Source organism: Mus caroli, unplaced genomic scaffold, assembly GCF_978045245.1.
Source record: "Mus caroli unplaced genomic scaffold, Mus_caroli_1 scaffold_3, whole genome shotgun sequence".
Lineage (NCBI taxonomy): Eukaryota > Metazoa > Chordata > Mammalia > Rodentia > Muridae > Mus > Mus caroli.
The window spans coordinates 38,387,207-38,409,052 of record NW_028227258.1 but is presented as its reverse complement, the minus strand read 5'-3'; the positions used below and the strand labels follow the sequence as shown (position 1 = coordinate 38,409,052).

The 21,846-nt window shown below is 39.6% G+C and overlaps 1 protein-coding gene across 2 annotated transcripts in view; it reads right to left on the bottom strand.

Moving 5' to 3' along the window:
- Positions 1 to 21,846, bottom strand: part of Abcd3 (ATP binding cassette subfamily D member 3) — a 57,836-nt gene that overhangs the window by 22,989 nt on the left and 13,001 nt on the right. The window contains exons 2-7 of one of the 2 annotated variants that reach the window (XM_029475605.2): positions 15,322 to 15,358; positions 11,250 to 11,348; positions 10,286 to 10,374; positions 6,210 to 6,267; positions 2,532 to 2,629; positions 1,442 to 1,565 (exon numbers count right to left, since the gene is read on the bottom strand). In XM_029475605.2, coding sequence (XP_029331465.1) covers positions 1,442 to 1,565; positions 2,532 to 2,629; positions 6,210 to 6,267; positions 10,286 to 10,374; positions 11,250 to 11,348; positions 15,322 to 15,358 — 505 coding nt within the window. Of the gene's footprint in view, positions 1 to 1,441; positions 1,566 to 2,531; positions 2,630 to 3,861; positions 3,932 to 6,209; positions 6,268 to 10,285; positions 10,375 to 11,249; positions 11,349 to 15,321; positions 15,359 to 21,846 lie in introns of both variants that reach the window. The other variant, XM_021157215.3, reaches the window with a different exon arrangement.

Here is a 21,846-nt window from a genome sequence, read left to right as displayed (position 1 = left end):
CCAAACGGTGTTTAATGTGAAGTCAAACACATGAGCACTAATACAAATGTCGGACTTTATGAACTGGCTCATTCCAAGACGTACATTTCCCTTTCTCATCCATATTATTAAAAAACAAAATACTTTAAAATTTTGCCAGGCAGTGGTGGTACACACCTTCAATCCTAACATTCAAGAGGCAGAGGCGAGCTGATCTCTGAGTTTGAGGCCAGCCTGGTCTGTACAGTCAGTTCAGACAGCCAAGGCTAAAAGAGAACCTGTCTTAAAACAAACAAACAAACAAACAAACACCAAAAACCAACCAACCAGACAATCAAATAAATAAAATTTATTTCAAAAATATATAAAGGTTACTGGCCAAAAATAATATTTATAATTTAAGTCAGGAATTAAATTGATGTTTAAAAGAAAGAGTGCACTATAGTGTACAGAAAGATTATAATTAATTTCAGGGGGCTGGAGAGATGGCTTAGGAGCACTGACTGCTCTTCCAGAGGTCCTGAGTTCAATTCCCAGCAACCACCTGGTGGTTGCCAACCATCTGTAATGGGATCTGATGCCCTCTTCTGGTGCGTCTGAAAACGGCTACCGTGCACTCAGATCAATAACTTCAGAATGTTTCTCTATTGCAGGTATGACACTATGAGCTACACATTTGTTCACGTGCCAAGAGGAAAGGCTATGTAACAGTTTCTCTCAAGTTAGCTTCACGGATCTATTAATAACCCTAAGAGAGAGGTGCTAGAGAATGACTCAGTGGGTAGTGTTTGCCACAAACACCTGACCACCTAAGTCCTAATTCAAAACTCATGTAAGAGCTGAACCCCGAGAACAAGCATCTGTAATCTCAGCCTGTTCTTCTCAGGAGATGAGAAACTGAGACCATAGAACCACCAGCAGCTTGTGAGCCACTAGCTCAAACACAGCAGGAAAGGCAGGGAGAATGTAAGAACTGACATCCAAAGCGGCACGCCGTGGCATCTGCACGTGTAGACACACTGAAAGCGCATGCACCAGTGTATACACACACACACACATATGTACACACATGTGTAACACACACAGCTACTTTCTTCACATAGAATGATATTGAAGAAGACACACAGGAAGTCCCTTGTCTCATTTTAAGGATGTGTAATTTGAAATATAAGTGAAAAGTCAACCTGTAAGTGCTAGAAGTAAACAGACAAGAACACTTGTCTGAAATCAGTCAGTCCACACAACTCTTATAAAACTTTTGTAAGACACTAATTTCAATTCTAAGCCAAACACCTGACAAAAATACGATTTTAAGATAATTATAATTAAATTAAGTATAACAATCCTAATTTTCTTTTAAAACCATTCTGTACATGCTACTCCCTTCCACCCCATCAATTCTGTATGTTTGTTCAGATTGAAATTCAACAACCTAACATGTTTTTTAAGTAGGTGAACTTACCTTACTAAGATTTGAATACAGATCGACTACACTGTTACAAAATTTTTCTACATCCTGTGTAAGCAGCTGGTCTGGATTTGCTATTCTGTTATCCAGGTTGCCCATTTTATAGTAGGTGAAAGCTCTGAAACAGCAATTAGAAGGGGATTTCAATACACGTGATTATAACTCAAGAGAACGAAGACCAAAGTGTGGACACTTTGCCCCTTCTTAGAATAGGGAACAAAACACCCATGGAAGGAGTTATAGAGACAAAATTTGGAAGTGTGATGAAAGGATGGACCATCTAGTGATTGCCATATCCAGAGATCCATCCCATGATCGGCTTCCAAACGCTGACACCATTGCATACACTAGCAAGATTTTGCTGAAAGGACCCAGATATAGCTGTCTCTTGTGAGACTATGCCAGGGCCTAGCAAACACAGAAGTGGATGCTCACAGTCAGCTATTGAATGGATCACAGGGCCCCCAATAGAGGAGCTAGAGAAAGTACCCAAGGAGTTAAAGGGATCTGCAACCCTATAGGTGGAACAACAATATGAACTAACCAGTACCCCGGAGCTCTTGTCTCTAGCTGCATATGTATCAAAAGATGGCCTAATAGGCCATCACTTGAAAGAGAGGCCCATTGGACTTGCAAACTTTATATGCCCCAGTACAGAGGAACGCCAGGGCCAAGAAGGGGGAGTGGGTGGGTGGGTAGGGGAGTGGGGGGGGGGGGTGGGTATGAGGAACTTTTGGTATAGCATTGGAAATGTAAATGAGCTAAATACCTAATTTAAAAAAATGGAAAAAAAAAAAGACCATGCACATTCATACCCTGCCTACAGCATACACACAGCAGACCAGTGCAGACACTGTACGGACTGCCCTAACTTCTCTCAGCTATGGGGAAGAGAGCCCCCAGAGAAGGGAGACTCGGTGCTAATTAGAGCGCTAGGACTAGAGTCCACCACAGGTCACTCCCAACGTAATCCTGATGTAAAGCCATTTTCTTGAAAAGCAATCCAATAAACAAGACAACGTCTACTATCATAAACATTGCTGCCCAATTTAAGCATTTCTACTTTAAGAACAGTTTCACTTACTGGAGATACTCCTCGTAGAGGTATCTAGTGAGCCTTACTCGGAAGCACAGCTTGAGCTCATTTAACCCATACTTCAAGAAGTTATTAACCAGAGAGATCTAAAACAAACAAGCAAGGGTTATTGGTTTTGTTTCAACCTCTACTTACTAAATTGTAATTTATTTCTCTATCAGTTTCTGTATCTACAAGTTCTGATTTTCCTAACTCAGGCCACATTGCAAATCAGTTTGGTTTTATTTAGACTGTATAACTGCAAAAATAACAAGCTAAGTCACATGTACTTAATTACCCCTATTTGGTCTCTTACTTGGAGCTTAATTTTAAAGTATTATTCTGAGTCCCTTTCTAGGTAATAAGAACTGCCAATCTTTCTGATTTCTACCTGAGAGGCTGTACAAGCTCACACACTAGCATGTCTACCTCTGTTCTATCAACACTACAGACTAGACTTCCAGTCACAATCCACGTGGTTTTGTTTTAAAGTGTGAGTTTTATATGCTACTTTCCAGATTATTCTAGAACCTCTTTACTAGTCTATCTCACAAATCAATCAATCCTTCCAGTTTTGTTTAAACTACTTTATTAAGACTGTTCTTATACAGTGTTTCCAACCTTTGATTCCTGTTACTTATATTACCTTTTCTTGAAAGGTCTAAAAATTGTGTATGCCCAATTTTTCTCAAGGAAACTTCTCTTTTATCCTCCCAAATCGGGACACTAAAAGTCTTATAGGGCCAAGAGAATAAAAATAAAGACCAAGGTAAGAAAACCACTTGGTTTTAGGCTATACTTATTTCTAAGTTAATTCAGAGAATCGACTCTAGTTTAACAGTGGTTCAAGTTACAATTGTTTATGTTTTCAATCAATAGTTCCTGAATGATCTACCCATCTTACTCCAAATTTCACAATCTGGAAATGTTTTCAGTTGTCCCAAGTGGGAGAGGTGCTATTGCTATTTAACAGAACGTGGTTAAACACTGGAGAAACCTGGTCAGGAGAGGGTTGAAAGGAAAAGAAGGAAAGAGAAAGGGAGGGAGGGAGGGGATGGGAGGAAAGCGGAGAGGGGAAAAAACAAAAAAACAGAGAAAGAAAAACAACATACATGTATGAAGGTGTGTGTGTGTTACACACACACTAATATAAACAAAACCAAGCCAAACAAAATTCAAAGTATTCTATTAAGTGTAAAGTTTGACACTGAAAAAATTAGAAGCTAAAGTACAAAATTTAACACAAAATTAGAATTTAGTATCACAAATCTAATACAAATTCAAGATTTAATGAGGTGTAAAGTTCTCCCAAAGAAGAGTTTTAAAGAAGTGCACTTACAAGAGGCATGGCAGCGATGAAGTTGAATAAGTATCTCTTGAAATCTTTGCTGCTGCGACCAATGATGCCACTGCAAACCACCACATGCAATGCTTTAGTGCAAAAGAAGCCAATGTAACACTAGAAAAGCTAGAGCTCCAACCACTCTGGGGGATCTCCATGGGGTTATTAAGTAATAGGAAAAAACGGAAAGAAATCATACACACATGTTTACAAATACTGAAACATTTTAACCGCTTGCTTGAACTTGGCTGCAGAAGACAAGATGAAGAAAATTGCTGACTCCAGCCACAGAGGTGCCAGGGAGAACTGCAGAAGCAGAACGTGTGCTTGCTTACTTAGCATCTGTGGGATTCTGGGTTACAGCAGCCAGGGATTCTGGGATAGTACAGATTAAACCAAAGTAGTACTTGTTTGTTTTAAATATTGTAGCATCCTCGGTCCTCACTGGAATGAACTAGTTAGAGATGGTAGGAAGCCTACCTCAGCCAGCTGGACAGGGCAGAAAGTAAGCAGTATAGGTTTTGTGGGTCCAAGTTCTGGTTGCAACTACTCAATGCTTTCACCAATAGAGTATAAGTAATCAAGACTGCCTGACTAGACTCTAATAAAGCTTTGCCTTTAATATATATATATAATACATGTATAATACATGTGTATGTATATATATACATACACACGGTGTGTTAACACCTTTAATCCCAGCCCTCAGAGGCAGGCAGATTCTGTGAGTTTGAGTCCAGGCTGGTCTACACATTGAGATTCAGGTCAGCTAAGGCTATGTACTGAGGCCCTATCTAAAAAGAAAAAAAAAAAAGTTAAGCTGAGTAATGAGACCTAAGCAGTAGTCCTGGCTGGCCAATCCTGAGACTGTGGCACATGAGAGAAGAATCAAAATCAGTCTCTAAAAGCCTCAGGTCCTTTGACACAGGTCAACAAAAGCAGTTGCTCTTTTATCTGCTTTTTATCTGGTTTGTGCATTTACCTGCTTTTCAAATGCACACTAAGAATCTAAAATAAGGGTCCACTATTTATGTAAGGGTTTGAAAGTTGGGCTGGAGCGATGGCCCAGCCGTAACACTAGAAAAGCTAGAGCTCCAACCACTCTGGGGGATCTCCATGGGGTTATTAAGTAATAGGAAAAAACGGGAAGAAATCATACACACATGTTTACAAATACTGAAACATTTTAACCGCTTGCTTGAACTTGGCTGCAGAAGACAAGATGAAGAAAATTGCTGACTCCAGCCACAGAGGTGCCAGGGAGAACTGCTATTTGGGACTTGCTGTTCTTGCAGGGGTCTAGGTTTGATCCAGCACCCACACAGCGGCTCACAACTGTGTAACTCTCTCCTAGCCTCCACAGCACTAGGCATGCGTATGGTGAACACACACTCATGCAAACAAAACCCATATACATAAAATAAAAATAAACTCTAATAAGAGTTTGGAAGCCATTATGATATGAGTATATTGCACATATATATTAAAGACAGCTTGTTTGATGTGACCACACATCTTGTATGTGGTCACAGAATTTTCTTTTCAGAGAATTTTTATTAGTATTCCCGAATGTAATTTTATAACTATATATAAATATATTATAAATATCTATATATTGAAAGCATACATAATATTTATATTGAGAAACACTTCAGCAAACAACTTGTCTAGATCTCCCAAATAGCTGACTGGTATATGATAAGCTGACTGGTATATGATAAGCTGACTGGTATATGATAAGCTGACTGGTATATGATAAGCTGACTGGTATATGATAAGCTGACTGGTATATGATAAGCTGACTGGTATATGATAAGCTGACTGGTATATGATAAGGAAACTATTTTTTTTTTATGAGGGTGGAGGTGAATAAATTTGGGGAAATCTGGATTAAACAAAGCCATCAAACATCTTTACCAAGGATCTTTTCAAAGATTTTAATATATAAAAATCAAAAAGGGCTTTAGAGCATGGTCTATTTTCTTGACAAAACTTAGGAATTGTTACCCTACACTAATGGGAAAAAAATAAAATAAATAATTTTTCTTCAATTCTTGATGAAATAGAAATACTGGTCTTTAAAAAGCTGAACTACAAGGGAAAAAATGGAACAGTACAAAGATATTGTTTATAGCAATGATTCTATCTTAAACAAGAAGTAATTAGGGTACTGAAAAAAAAAGAAAAAAAAAAGCTTGAGAGAAAAAAAAAAAGCTTGTAAGTTTTAGTTAAAATTGATTCACACTACAGAAGAGCTTTAGCGTTGCCCAAGCTGTGAACCACTCGAGACTACACAGAACGCGTGGTGCTGCGCATGCCATCCACCCATCGCTTGCACGGTTTACCAATGGAGTAGCTGCTACAAACTTAAAAAATGATTCCACACTTCTGCTTATTATTCCACTGCAAAAGAAAAGCAGTTAAGAAACAATAATCAAGTCACTGTTATTCCCGAAGACTCGAGGACATTCATGAGAGATGGCTTGGCGCTCTAAAAGCAATGCTCATAACAAAGTAGACGACAATCAGCCCGTCTTTGTAGGTGGACAGAGCAGCCAGAGCGGAAGGATCCTCGTCCGTCCACACTGTGGCCTAACTAGCTTCATCCCTACAGATGAATGTGCCCACTCCACACACTTCTCAGCCATTACTAACAAATAAGCCTTAAATATGAAAAAATAAAATGCAGCACATTAATGTCACTCACAAATCTCTGGGAACACTAAACCTACTTAGAAGGGCCAACAAGGAAAAGACAAATTCATTCACAGTGTAACTTTAATATTGAGACAAAAAGTATTAATTTTTCAAATAAAATTGTCCTGCATTATTGTCCTGCAATACTTAAACGTTTTTTAGCTAAGCAACTAATAAGTAATTTGCATTTAACCAAGTGTCACAGTCCCACACATGACTGAAGCTCAAAACCTATAGTGCATAGGAAGTTGTTTTTGTTACTTCTTTACTTTCTAGTGTTGTGAAGAGAAGCCATAACCAGAGAGGAAAACAGCAAAGATTACTGCAACCTCAAAGCCCACTCTCAGTGAAAAATTATTAACATGTTAATTTAATTTAATTTTATATAGGGTCTTGCAACAGAGTACAGACTAGTCCCAACGTGCAGTCCCCCTGCCTCAGCCTCCATAAAGCTGGGATTACAGGTATATGCCATCACACACCACATCAACTCTAGAAAAATTGTTTTAAATAAAATAAAACTACAAGAAAACTTGTAGAAAAGAATTTTTTCAGTTTCAAAATTAAAATTTAAAACTGAATACTAGGCTAACAGAATTATAGATTGGCTTATGTCCATCATCATCAATTAGATTACAAACCACCTAGCCTTGGCAATTAATTTTCTATGTTACTAAGTATGCAAGAAAATTAATTCAATAAAAAAGAAATACCTAGTACATAAAAATACTGAATTTATAATATCTGAAAAGAAAAATCTTTAAGAATATAATTTTCCATTCTATTCCTTGAGAGATAAAGTAATATTCAATCCTGTACCATTCTTTATGTGATTCTATCCAAATAATATAATATTTGTAGTGGCCATAAACTGTATATTTTTACTATACACAAATACAATATCATTTGTGAAAACTATAATAATTAGAGAGACAATATCAATTAAAATTGATAAAATTATCAAGGAAAAATATGAAGCTTTACAAATCATATGGAAGGCTACAAATGTCTTCTGGTTTTATCTATCATTAAGGCCTTAAATTACTTGGGCTTTGTCTTAGTCAGGGTTTCTATTCCTGCACAAACACCATGACCAAGAAGCAAGTTGGGGAGGAAAGGGTTTATTCGGCTTACACTTCCATGCTGCTGTTCATCACCAAAGGAAGTCAGGACTGGAACTCAAACAGGTCAGGGAGCAGGAGCTGATGCAGAGGCCATGGAGGGATGTTCTTTACTGGCTTGCCTCACCTGGCTTGCTCAGCCTACTCTCTTATAGAACCCAAGACTACCAGCCCAGGGATGGCACCACCCACAAGGGGCCTTTCCCCCTTGATCACTAATTGAAAAAATGCCTTACAGTTGGATCTCATGAAGGCATTTCCTCAACAGAAGCTCCTTTCTCTGTGATAATGCCAGCTGTGTCAAGTTGACACAAAATTAGCCAGTACAGGCTTATAGCTTACATAAACAAAGCATGACCAAAAATATTATTGCACATGCACACATATGCATACACTTAAGGATACTATAGACAACCTTAGAATAGAATAGAGATCAACAAGCCTTAAGTGGTTTTTAAAGTCTTCACTTTTAAGTGTGAATTTACAGCCAAGAGTCTCAAGCTATTCGAAAAATCTTTTAACATGAACAAGGACTGTTAAGGACACAGAAATAATTCTAGGCACCAGTGACAAAACAAACAAAGTAACTAAGAAAAAAAGAATGGCTTCAGAAATTTTTTTTAAAAAATCCTTAACTCTAAGTATGACTACTATAAAAATAAGGATCCTTAAAAAATGGCTCTTGGAAATAAAGTTAAACCAAAAATTCTCTGGAAAGTGTGGAGAAAATTTCTAGGTAATAGAATTAAAGTGTTAGATATGATAGGTGATTTCTAAACCTTGTTGCAAATTCCAGTCACCTGATATCTCAAACAGTGACCGCTAATTAAGCCTCTTGAGTGAGGCCCAGACATCAGCAGTTCTTAAGATGGTCCTGAGGATTGTACAGCCTGCAGCCAAGCTGCAGAGTGACACGTCAGAGTCCAATGACAAGTGACTTTCAGTTGGAATGCATAAACACAGCTCGATTACCATTGAAGTGTGAACAGAGAAAGACATTCTCAGATCCACAAGGGCTCAAAGTTTTACTTCCCCGTCTCAGAAAAAGATGGTATCTACCAAAATGAGAAAGTAAACAGGGAAAAATAACAGTAAAAGATTCAGGCATGGACTGGAGAGATGGCTCAGAGGTTAAGAGCACTGACTGCTCTTCTGAAAGTCCTGAGTTCAAATCCCAGCAATCACATGGTGGCTCACAACCACCCATAATGAGATCTGACGCCTTTTTCCGGTGTGTCTGAAGACAGCCACAGTGTACTTACAAATAATAATAAATAAATCTAAGAAAGAAAGAGAGAGAGAGAGAGAAAGGAAGAGAGAGAGAGAGAGAGATTCAGGCATACAGGAAACGAGACACGGGATGGAATGAAAACAGGAACGCAAAATTAAGATTGTAAAGTTTTGTGCAAGTGTGTGCTTGGCAATCTTAATTATATACACTGTGGAGATTTTACAGTCCTGTGAAAAACCTAGAGCTGAGTCAGAGCAGTGGGCAAACAAAAGCCTGTCATTAATAAATGGCAGAACAAGCAAGATGCCGTGCACAGAGCAACTACAGAGCACAGCCTGCAGCTCAGCTCCAACAATACACAGTATCACAGAACCAAGAAATCCTGACAACCAAACTGTAGAATGTCACCAAGGAGACGACCACAAGTGACTTCTCTCCTTCCAAAGCAGGGAACAAACGCACTCCAAAGCCACTGAGCCTTCTAAAAGGATGCCCATCCACTCAGAGAGATGTGTGTTGAATTTAAAAGCCTACACAGTTTACCCACACATGTTTGTGTAGGGCTTTTATATTAAGCAAATGTCCTTTTTCACTTTCCTACACAAAAAGAGTCAGAAATCACGGGCATGAAGCATGCTTCCTACGGATCAAGGATGTATAAATGAAAGGTTATTTTAAAAGATTACAAAAGTGTGGGTACATTATCCAAAAAGTTACCTTAGATTATTTATTTTAATACGTATTTGATAAAACACTGAGTACTATGAAACAGAATTCCAATAAAAATGTTCACCTTATCATTCTTATTATAATATAGTAAATTCATTAATGGGCAAATTAGTGTTTCAACAATCTGAAATATCCCAAATTTTAAATTGTAGTGATTAAAATGTTAGAAACATAATAAAAAACATGAAAAAATTAACTTTAGAATCAGGAAAGTCTGGGTTTTTTCTTTTAATACAGCTCACTCCATATGACTCACCAAATGTTTTGAAATTTTCCTCCAAATTGTCTTATTAATTTTAGACACTAATAGCTGCCTGCTCTTTTAAGCTTTTGTAACAGCATCTGGTACACTACACTTTCATTCATTTTTGGGTTGTCTTTACCCCTTTACACAATGTAAGCTCAGCAAGGCCTGATACAGAAAGTCTGCTGTTCACTGGTATAGCTCCTTACCATCATGTCTCATGGTGCCTGACACAAGGGCCCAAACTGTTTATACAGATGAACAACACATAACTGGACTTCAGTATATTTTACGCACCCTCCCCTGTTTTGGTTTGGTTTGGTTTTTTGCTTATAAAAACAATGCTTAAATACAAGGCAAACTACTACTTCCCACAAGGAAAAGGGAATGAACAAGTACCTCTCAATGAGCGTCCCATTCTGAATCATCCAAACGTCACAGTATGTTCGAGATACCAGCATGACAGCAATAAGTAACAAGTAGCCTGTCTAAAACAAACCAGGCAGAGTAAACCAAATGCATTGCAGAATGTTAAAAGAAACAGTAACTTGGTGAAGTTCTTGGTCAAATTTCAGAGTTCTATTTTAACTATTCATTTACATCCTATGTATATTTTATCTATAATAAATTTTAACAGAGCTTCAAGGGAACTTAAAATTATCACAGATATGTTAAAGGCCCGATAGAGCCTTTAACTAATGACCTCATTTAGAATCCAAAGGCAGATCAAGTAATTCACAGTCAACGGCAAAAGCTAGATAAGTAACTTAAGATTTTCTGGCTTGGTATGCTGTGATTTTCTTATTTATTTGTAATATGCTACTTTAATAAAGAACACTGGTAATGATTTCTACATTAACTAAACAACAAGCAATGGAGCTTAACATTTTATACAATCTGAGAAAATGAGGTTTAACTTGTTAAATAAAAAGTCTCTAATACTGTCCAGATTTTCTCAGTGCTTTCAACTTGAGTTTTTAAGGCAAAAGTTATACAAGAAAATAAACAAATTTAGCTAAGCAGAGCTCTGTGGAAGAGACAGGAAGGGAACGTCTAGAATAGCAAATGTAGGTGTGTCCTACGAACACGAAGGCTAAGGGGAAAAGATCAAGGCCACATGAAGCATGCAGGTGCTGATCCAACAGGCCCACATAATCAACACTTATCATCACTTCTACTGGGGCTAACAAGTGACGAGTGTGGGATGTCACATCATCAATACTCGTGATAATTTAGACACATATGTAATAGTCTTCTTAACCTGCACAAAAAACATCTTACCTGAATTGCTATGACTGCTCATTCTAAAAACTCATGAATACGGAAAGTCAGACATTTAGTGTTATAATTTCTGAAGACTTACCTCTTTACAAAATGTTCTAGGAACCATAATTTTTAGGATCTGTGAGAGCCTTGATAAAAACACTTTGTCCACCACAGCTCGCTCTTTCTTTCCTTCTTTCTACATAGGGAGAGGGGGAAAAAAAAGCTTTTTAAGATGATAGCTACAACAAATGCAGCGTTTAAAGAGCCGAGTTTAAGATAGCTGCAACAGTGATTATAGAACCACATCTAAGGGAACTGTGACAGACGCACAGTGGTCACAGGGCCACACTTCCTGTCACTGCAGACAACCATTAAGATGGACAGCTGGATTTATAGCACACACTTGAGCAGCTCTCCGTATTCAGATTCCAAGAAGACAGAATTACCTAACAGGAGAAAGAGAGAGGAGGTGTGCTCTCTGAGAGAAGAGCGTAAGTACTCAAGGGAAAAGCACAGCCGAAGCTCTGAGAAGCGCAGAGTAAGAAGTGACCAAGTAGCTACTGACTTAGTTTATCTTCTGCAGTGACAGGGTTGAACCAGAGACTTCATGCACCACCACCACTGTCATGCCCCCCACTCTTCTTAATAAATAGAAACTTAAAAAAAAAAATCTTAACCATGACTTTCCCTAATTTTAAGAAATGTCTGCTGGGCAGTGGTAGCTCACACCTTTAATCCCAGCACTCTGGAGGTAGAGGCAGGTGGATCTCTTGAATTTTAGGCCAGCATAGTCTACAGAGAGTTCCAGGACAGCTGGGGCTACAAAGAGAAGCCCTGTCTAGAAAAAAGCAGGGAGGGAGGGAGGGAAGGAGGGAGGGAGGGAGGGAGGAAGGGAGGGAGAGAGGAAGAGAAGAAAGAGGGAAAGAGAGAGGAAGGAAGGAAGGAAGGAGTAAAGAAAGGGAGAGAGGGAGGGAGGGAAGGAGGGATGGAAGGAGAAGAAGAGAGAGAGGGAGATGATAGCTACAACAAACACAGCGCAGCGTTTAAAGAGCCGAGTTTAAGATAGCTGCAACAGTGATTATAGAACCACATCTAAGGGAACTGTGACAGATGCACAGTGGTCACAGGGCCACACTTCCTGGGAGAGGGAGAGGGAGAGGGAGAGGGAGAGGGAGAGGGAGAGGGAGAGGGAGAGGGAGAGGGAGAGGGAGAGGGAGAGGGAGAGGGAGAGGGAGAGGGAGAGGGAGAGGGAGAGGGAGAGGGAGAGGGAGAGGGAGAGGGAGAGGGAGAGGGAGAGGGAGAGGGAGAGGGAGAGGGAGAGGGAGAGGGAGAGGGAGAGGGAGAGGGAGAGGGAGAGGGAGAGGGAGAGGGAGAGGGAGGGAGTCAGCTAGCCTGCCTGCCTGCCTTCTGGGGTACTAGATTTATCACTTAATGTTTTCAATATACAACAATCTGCAGATTCTTACTCATAAATTCCTAAGCTCCTTACTATATTCAATTCATTTCTAATCAGAGGAACACAGACAAAAGTAAATGAAGAAGTAATTTCAGATCGACTAGCCAGTCATGAGAAAACGAGTAATTTGGGCAGGGAGACACAGAAAGATCTCCACACTGAAATGTGACAAAGGGATTAAAGCACAAAGAACAGCAAGTCTGCGTGCACTCACCCAGTGCTGAGGACAATGGAGCGCACACTTAGCATCAAGACGGGAGAAAGAAAACAAATGACAAAAGGCAGAGGTGCCTACAAAGCACTGGGCTACAGGACTAGAGGGATCATGACAAAAGGCAGAGGTGCCTACAAAGCACTGGGCTACAGGACTAGAGGGATCGTGAATCTGTTGTCAGGACAGAGATTGAGATAAGATAGTGGCTCCTCCCTTAAAGGTTTATTTTCAAATACATCTACAAAGATAAGGACAAAGTGGCATCTGTAGCTTGTGGTGGGAATATCTCCTTTACTACCCTTAGACTGGGAGACTAGGAAAGAGAAATCCAAAACTACAAGCTACCCCAGAACACATCCTTCCCAGCCCTTTCCAGACCCCTAGTCAACCATGGGGTGAAAAAGAGAACCATCTCCCTCAAGCTGTCCCAACTCCGTCCCTCTCTTAAAATATTACTGGTAGGTCAGGCATGGTGGTGCCTGCCTCTAAACCCAACACCCAGGAGGCAGAGGTAGACAGACCTCTGTGAGTTCAATGCCAGCCAGGCCAGCCAAGGCTACAAAGTGAAACCTTGTCTCAAATAAAAAACAAGGGTGTGTGTGTAGGGGGGGGGGGCGGGGGGGGGGGGAGAGTGGCCTTAATGGAGAAATAAATTTTGCTACAATTTGATAGTCACAGTGGACAAAGAGACAGACAGACAGACCAAGATAGAGAGAAGCAGGTGGGGCTTAACAGGGTAATAATCATTTTGATGCTTATTAGTCAATTCTAGAAATTATTTTAAGGAAGAAAAGGAAAGCAAATTAAACTTTTATATAATAGCCTATATAGCAATGCATACTAGGCTCATCACACTCTCACCACTCTCCAGGTTAACTAAGTAATATGAGAAGGTAATTTTTCTTTAAACTTACAGGTATAAGGGACATGTACATGGTTTTGAGAATAATTTACTTTGTTAACCTTGAAATACAACGATATAATAAAATATAACTATATTTTAAAGGAATAGATCCTTACAAGACCAAACTAACTCCTAGACCATGAGGTTGGCTTAGCTTTCTTTTTTCTTTTCCTTTTTTTTTTTTCTTCATTGAACAAGTGTTTGCCATGATGTTTCAATAGCAAGGCTGATGCTATGACTATGAAAGCTGCTATTTGCAAGGTACTACATCTAGAACCTCCAGGGACCAATCAGAGTGGTCACTGTTCCAATTAAACCATCAGGTAACATCACAACACAGTGGGGCGTAGCACTGAGACTCCATTAAGTTTCTATTTGGATGCTCAGAGGTCCCATACTATCTCCATCTTTTCACTGTGTTTATGTGAACTCCATACAGATAGGGGAACTTTCACACCTCCAGCAGCTTCAGCACATGGCCGTAGCTCCCAGATCCTCCATTTTGAAGGCATGTTCAACCTTGAGATTCTTTCTGCATCTGAAGGTTCACCACAGCTTTTGTGTAACGACCTTTAATGTAGAACTTATTGTAAGCCAAGTAACCAAGTATAGTTGTCCCTGCAGCAAATGTAGCAGCCATGATCCACTTAGCTGACAGGCTGAGCTGGAGCTGAGGCAGGCACACAATGTGGCAGCAGGAATGTGTGGCAGGAGCACTCAGACAGGCACTAGGGACTGTGGAGATCCACCTCAGGGCTCATTCAATACCACCAATAAGTTTAGAGGTAACAAGCATTCAATTCTATGATAAACTAATAACTATTGGACTTAAATGATGACTATCAAAATAAGGAGAGTAAATAAAGCTACTGTTTAAAAATATCAATTGGTGACTACAGAATTAGAGGATCTGTTATCAGAAAGATCAAACGATACCTACAGATTATATTTTACCAATAACTTAATATAAACAATAGTTATAACTAAATAAATAATATCAATGTTAGGCTGAATATTAGCAATATGGTGCTCACATCAAGTAACTTAACAGTGTTGATGTATTTCATGCTAGTTAAAAACCTCCTTTGGGTAACTACACTCTATTTTAAGTACAATGTCAAAGGAGATTCTCGGACAGGTCCAAAGGCATGTATACAGAATTTTTAAGCGATAAAAATGATTGTGATATAATAAATATTTAAAGAAAAAGTTTCTAATCAAAGTGGTACACTTCTTAAACCCCGCACTAAGGAAGCTGAAGCAGGAGGATGAGGGTTTAAGCATCTTAGAATGTACATACAGTGAGATCCTGTCTCAATAGAAGGGAGAAAAACAGAGCTACATGGGCAACAAGTCATTTCGGGCTAAACCTAACCGAGTTAATAACTGTCTCCTTAAGGAGCGTTGTCAAACAAATAGCACCAGAAAATTCTAGGCAAGACTCTTAAAAGGGAATTCCTGTGACAGAGTCCTGTATGTAGTCAAATGGAAGTGAGATTTTAAAACTTGTATTCTAACTCTAAAATTGTTTTACCCGGCAACATTGATTAAAAAATGCAAATCACCCCCAAAAGTAGGTCACTTAAAACTTTTACCTCGTTATTCTGTAACGGCGGTTTTCCACTTTTCTTACTGCAAAGGAAAAAATAAGAGAACTTTATTTGTTATATGCTTCCATAATTAAATTATTCTAAGATGTCAAAAAACATACAATTCTCCAAATGGTTTTTTCCTAACCAAGAAGCAAAATTTATTCATTAAGAATAGTTCAGGGCTAGAGAGATGGCTCAGCGGTTTAGGGCACTGACTGCTGTTCCAGAGATCCTGAGTTCAATTCCCAGCAACTCCATGGTGGCTCACAACCATCAGTAATGGGGTCTGATGCCCTCTTCTGATGTGTCTGAAGACAGCTACAGTGTACTCACATACATAAAATAAATCTTTAAAAGAACAAAACAAAACAAAACATAACATAACAAAAAGAACAGTTCCTATGCCTCTTTACAGGCTGGGTGTTTGCTTATGAAACACTTGGGCCCAGAAGTGTTTCAGACTTCCTAGTTCTTCAACGTTGGAATATCTGCTACATACATTTTACCAGATGTAAAAACCCAGGGTGCTCAAAGGTTTCACTATGTCAGATAATTTCAGGGCAGACATGTTTAATTTGTACTAAGTATTGTTTAGAGAAATGACTCATTAAATGTTAGGCTACTAGTATTATGAACAGTTGGTGGTATGTGTGTGCACGCATGTGCGTGTGTTAACTCCCACATATCATGTATACTTTTTTCTGTAACTCTTCCCACAGAATGGTGAAAATCTATCTGTCCATTCTTGAATCAAAGCTTGGCCACATAACTGTTAGCCAGTGGGATTTTAACAAGGCAACACAGAGCTGCATGTGCTTAAAATATGTTGAGAGTAGGAGGAAGGACCCAAGTGTTGAGATTTGGTCTTTTACTGTATATTTTAATCTCATCCCCAAGATGAGAGTCTGCAGTAGACCTAAGTGAGCTATGTGACCTTGCTCCCAAGTTATTTCTGATTGGTAGGTAAAGATGCTGTCAGCCAATAGCTAGGCAGAAGAGACACAGGTGATGGTGGGGGGGACATTGTTTTCGGTTTCCCAGGCTTGGGAGTCAAAAGAGAACCAAGAGGGGAGAAAGGTGGAGGAGGAGGAAGAGAAAGTTGCCATGGGTTAGGTGAGTCATGAAAACATGGCCCTGAGGGCTGGCCAACTGGAGTTAAAAGCAGCCCAGATGAAACATGGTTAAATAATAACTCGAGGTTATTGATAGGAAAGTAGATTCTAATAGCACAGAGGTCAGACATCTGCCCAGCCTTTGTGCCGTTTAAGGCTTACGGTAAATATGAAAGTTGTCTGTGTCCTTTATCTGGGAATTGAATGATAGAGGGGGGTAAAACTGTGCACTGGGACTAAAAATCTCTACTACGCTCAAGAAGCGGTTTATTTTGTCTCAGTTTCAGAGGCTGCAGTCCACCCTGACAGCAGAGCAGCATGCACCACGAAGAGCATGAGAGGGTGAGGCGGCAAGCTGCCTTCTGTCCCTTTACCCCATCGAAGCCCCCAGTGTGGCAGGTCCACCCAATTAGTGAATCTCCTCTAGAATGTCCTCACAGACAGTCCTGCATCTGGATTCGGAGTGTTTCTAACCAGTCATGCTGACAACTCAGAGTAGCCATCACACCAGGAAAACCTTTTACTGTGTCCTCGCTGTGTACACGCTCAGCATCTGTACCTCTCTACCACATGAGTAACCAACTCTAAGCTAAAGGAGCTGGCTGTGTCTGTCATCTGCACATTACAGGTGAGGAAAGTGGTCTGCAAGCAGTAGCTCGGGCTGGTGATCTGATTCCTCGTCCTGCTCCCACTCTGCCCAGCGCCTTCAGCCTGGCTTATGTCCTGTCTGTAACTCACTATCCTGTACTCCTTCAACAAAACACTAACCACATTCTAAATTCCTGTTTGTGACTTTCCTTCCAGTGCAGAGGTCTGACGAGGTGAGCAGTTGGTGCAGATTGGTTTATCTCTCAAGTTAAAAGTCCAGCATACTTGGAATATGGAATCTGCATCCATGAACAGAGAGAGGAAAGCAAGTTTAGGCAGAACTCCAACAGATCTAACACTCAGCGAATCAGATAGATGTCTGTGGTGGTTTAAATGACAACCATTCCCTATAGTTTTGGACATTGGAACACTTGTTCAAAGTTGTCTTGGTTAAGATGTTTCATCACAGCAGTAGAGAAAAAGCTAAGCTACGTTCTAAGTAAGTATTGTAAAGAATGCTGTGTGATGACCTGAAAGGTCTTTATACTTCTGCATTGCTCACTTATCCAAATGTATGCTGCTCTTGTTAACTCATGACCTGGGGATTCATGTGTCTGAAGCAGACTCGAAACATAGGCTGCAAGCACATTGCTCGGAGGAAGGCAGTAAGACTCTCTTAAAAGGGGCATCTTTGTTGCGCATCTCCAAGTCATGTATACGCAGGGGCCATGTACAAGCAACCCTCTTCTGTCAATGCCTCACTGGGCTCAATCTGTACATTTCATTTTCAGCATAAAGACAAACAAGACCAAGCAAAGCTAGAAAGACAAACCTAACTCCAAGTCAAAGAATGGTTTTTAGGGGTTTTTTGTTTGTTTTGTTTTGGTTATTTGTTTGTTTTGAAACAAGGTTTCTTTGTGTAGCCCTAGCTGTCCTAGAATTCCCTCTGTAGACCAGGTTGGCCTCGAGTTCACAGAAATCTCCCTGCCTCTGCCTTTTAAGTGCTGTTATTAAAGGTGTGCACCACCACCGTCCGGATGTTTCATTTTTAAAAGTGCTCATGTTGGGGCTGGAGAGACAGAGCAGCAGTTAAGAGCACTGGCTACTCTTGCAGAAGACCCAGGTTCAGTTCCCAACACCCACATGATGGCTCAAAACTGAAATTCCAGTTCCAGGGAATCTGGTGCCCTCTTCTGGGGACCATGGGGACAAGGCACACATGCAGTACACTTAGAAACATTCAGGCAAAAGATTTATAAAATATAAATATAAAATGTAAAAATACTTATAAAATAAAAATACATAAATCTTTTTAAAAAACAGTACTTAGTGTTATTGTTCATAATTTAAGTGTGTATATTATAGGATTGTTTAAAACATATTACAAACTATAGAACTGCTACAAAGCAGAAGTGATATCAGAATGAGAGAAAATATTGGCATTCAAAACAAAGAATGTTTTAAAAAGGCAAGCAAACAAGTAATTCAAAAATTAGCAACAGTCAATATTCAAAAGGCATATAAGTAGCTAATGGATACATCAAAACATGTTCAACTTTATTCATCAATAAAATGCAAATAAAACTACACTGAGAGCTAGAGAAATGACCCAGCATTTGAAAGTATTTCCTGCTCTTTCAAAGGGCCCACATTTACTTCTCAGAGTCCACATTTGAAGGCTTACTACAACCTGTAACTCCACTTCCTATGGCTTCCCACTTACCTGCACAAGACATGGTACACATTAGCTCACACAGGTATACACATAAATAAAAAAAAAGAATGAATACTTTTTAACAGTTACAGTGAGGAGCTAGCGAGATGGCTCAGCAGGTAAGAGCACTAACTGTTCTTCTGAAGGTCCTGAGTTCAAGTCCCAGCAACCACATGGTGGCTCACAACTACCCTCTTTTTGTGTATCTGAAAACAGCTACAGTACACTTATGTATAATAATAAATAAATCCTTTTTAAAAAGACAGTTACAGTGAATTTACCTAATACCTAATAGGATCACTATCACCAGATAAACAAAAGATAGTAATATTGGCAAAGATATACAGAAAAGGGAATTCTTGTACAGCTAGCAAGAACATAACCCTGGGTTATTAAAAAGAAAACACAAATTCCTCAAAAATTTAAAGTAGAATTCTTAACATATGATCCAGCAATTCTACTTGTGGGTATATAATCCAAGAAAACAGGATCAGAATTCTGAAGTAGTGCCTGCACTCTCATGTCCACCCCCAAATCAGCTCTCCCTGTGCCCTCATGCCACTGCCAAATGGCTCTCCCCATGACTTTCTTCCTCTAAATCTCCACAGCATTCTCTGTTTAGAGCACGTACCTTGAATTAATCTCATTTGACCTAATATACAATCCACAGAAAACATGTCAACCTTAAGCAATAAATATCCAAGAGCTAGTTCCTCAGAAATAAAGCAGCTGGTAATCTAATCCTAAAGGAAGAATACTGGCCAGCTAAGGCTGTGCCTACCTTTTAACTCCAAGGCCATGGAGACTGAGGCAGGACAGGAAGCCAGCCTGGAGTTCACAGTGAGGCCCTCTCTCAAAATTAAAAATGTAAGAGGAATACAAAAGCACAACACAAAAAATTATTACAATTTTAAAGCAGGGAGTCTTTATCTCTGGATATCTTATAAATTAATTTAAAAACTTGGATGATATGTCTAATTTCCTAGAAAAACATAAATTTCCAAAACTGATCACCTATTCAGGAGTGAGATAAAGGGAAAAATAAAAGTAAGGAATTGGAAAGATGAGACATTGAGAAAATTGTCAGATAACACCTCCTACCCATCCCATCCCAAGAAAAAGCATCACACCCAAAGATTTATAAAGAAAACTCCCAAAGAACAGACACCTGCAAAGTTGAAACAGCTACCGAGCATAAAGCATTATAAGGCATTATATTTGCTTTATATTTGTTTCATGTATAATGTCACTACTAAAACATAACAAAAACTAGATTGTTCTTATCCTGTCAGTAGTTCTGGGTTTTATTTTTTAATTTTATACCATGAGATGTAGTTTGAATCTAAAACTTTTAAAAGAAGCACAGTTTCCAGAATAAGTCCAGATTCTACAGCACGGTACTGAAGCAGCTCAGGTGTTGGCTCCTGCCCAATCAGGCTCATCTGCCCCGAGCACAGACTCTATGTGAAGATACTCTAACATTAATCAGGTTAAACTGTGACGTGACAGGTCTCTGACCATCCCCCCTTATAAAGTGTTAATCCATACACTGTCACGCTGCACTGTCTTTATAAGTTACTGCTGCTGCTTAGAGTCTTCCTAGGCAAGCGTCATAGCACACACTTCTTGGTTCCCAGGCTGAACCAAGAAGACTATGAGTTTCAGGCCAACCTGGGTTACATAATGAAAACTTATTTCAAAAACCAAATCAGCCGGGCGTGGTGGCACACGCCTTTAATCCCAGCACTCGGGAGGCAGAGGCAGGTGGATTTCTGAGTTCGAGGCCAGCCTGGTCTACAAAGTGAGTGCCAGGACAGCCAGGGCTACACAGAGAAACCCTGTCTCGAAAAAACCAAAAAAAAAAAAAAAAACAACCAAATCAGCATCGCAGAGGAGGCTCACTGTTAAGAGAACTTGGTACTCTCAGGAGGGGCCTGGCACCCAGATGGCCACTCACAGCCATCTTTTATTTGACTTCTTGAGATAAAGGTCAGATTGGTCCTCCTCACATTCACTGTGTGCTAACAAAGGGATTAATATATCTCCTTTCAGTTTTAAACTGAACCAATCAGGATGACAAACTATCCAGCAACTCTATCTTAAAGTCTTCTTTGCCCAATTTTTCCCTCCAAAGAAAGAATGCCAAGTATCTCTGCACTCATCCGCAATCCACACAGTGCATCTGCCCCTCACCACAAGGAGGGATCCCTGTCCTCGCCATCTCCATATCACTGATGCCTAACACTGTCTGACATATGGTAGATACTTTCCAAACTTGCATTTTGTTTTCTCCTTTAAATTTAGTTTCAGACCAAGACTTTAGAAATCTGTCTATGAAGAAGAAGAAAAATCTAAGGACCAGATACATGAGTGGCTCACTCCAGGAAAGGCGGCAGATCGACAGAACAAGAGAGTGAACAGCTTCCTTCCTTCAACAGACACCTGAGGGGACAGGACACCTGGCTTTCGTGAGACCCACGGGACATGGCTGTTTTTAATAAGCGCCATTTCAAAATAAAGCTCAGCTAACGACCACATTCACTTCCTCCTACCAACTAGCATTTTCCCAAGTAATTCAGCTATTTGTATTTCATTGTGAATAAAGTCGGAATTTTAGACATCTCCCTGGACACAAACTACTTTCACAGATGGCCAAAGTGCTTAAAAAAAATACACAGTCAATACACAAGTCAATTCAATAAAAATCTGGAGTTTTTCTCTTCCATTAACTGACTTCTAAGATTTAGAAGACAACTGAGGCCAAAAGTATAAAACCTAAAAAGCCAAATGCTACCGACAATAGCTACATTTCTTAACACTGACGCCAAGTTTTCTAACAATATGTTCCTATAAAGCAAACAGTACATACCCATATTTAAGTCAGTAAATAGAGACTTGAAGACTCATTTATTTATGAGAAAGAATCTAACATGAAACATGTTTTTCCTTATGGAATTCTCAAATTAAATTCCATTCTTCTAAGTACTCAAGAAAGGCAACTCTGTCATCTCAGAGGCATGATTTCTGTTTTCTAAAATCTAAAGGGAGCTGAAACCATGCCGTAAAATATGGAGACAGTGAATGCAAAACACTGACTTTTGATCCCCTGGACTC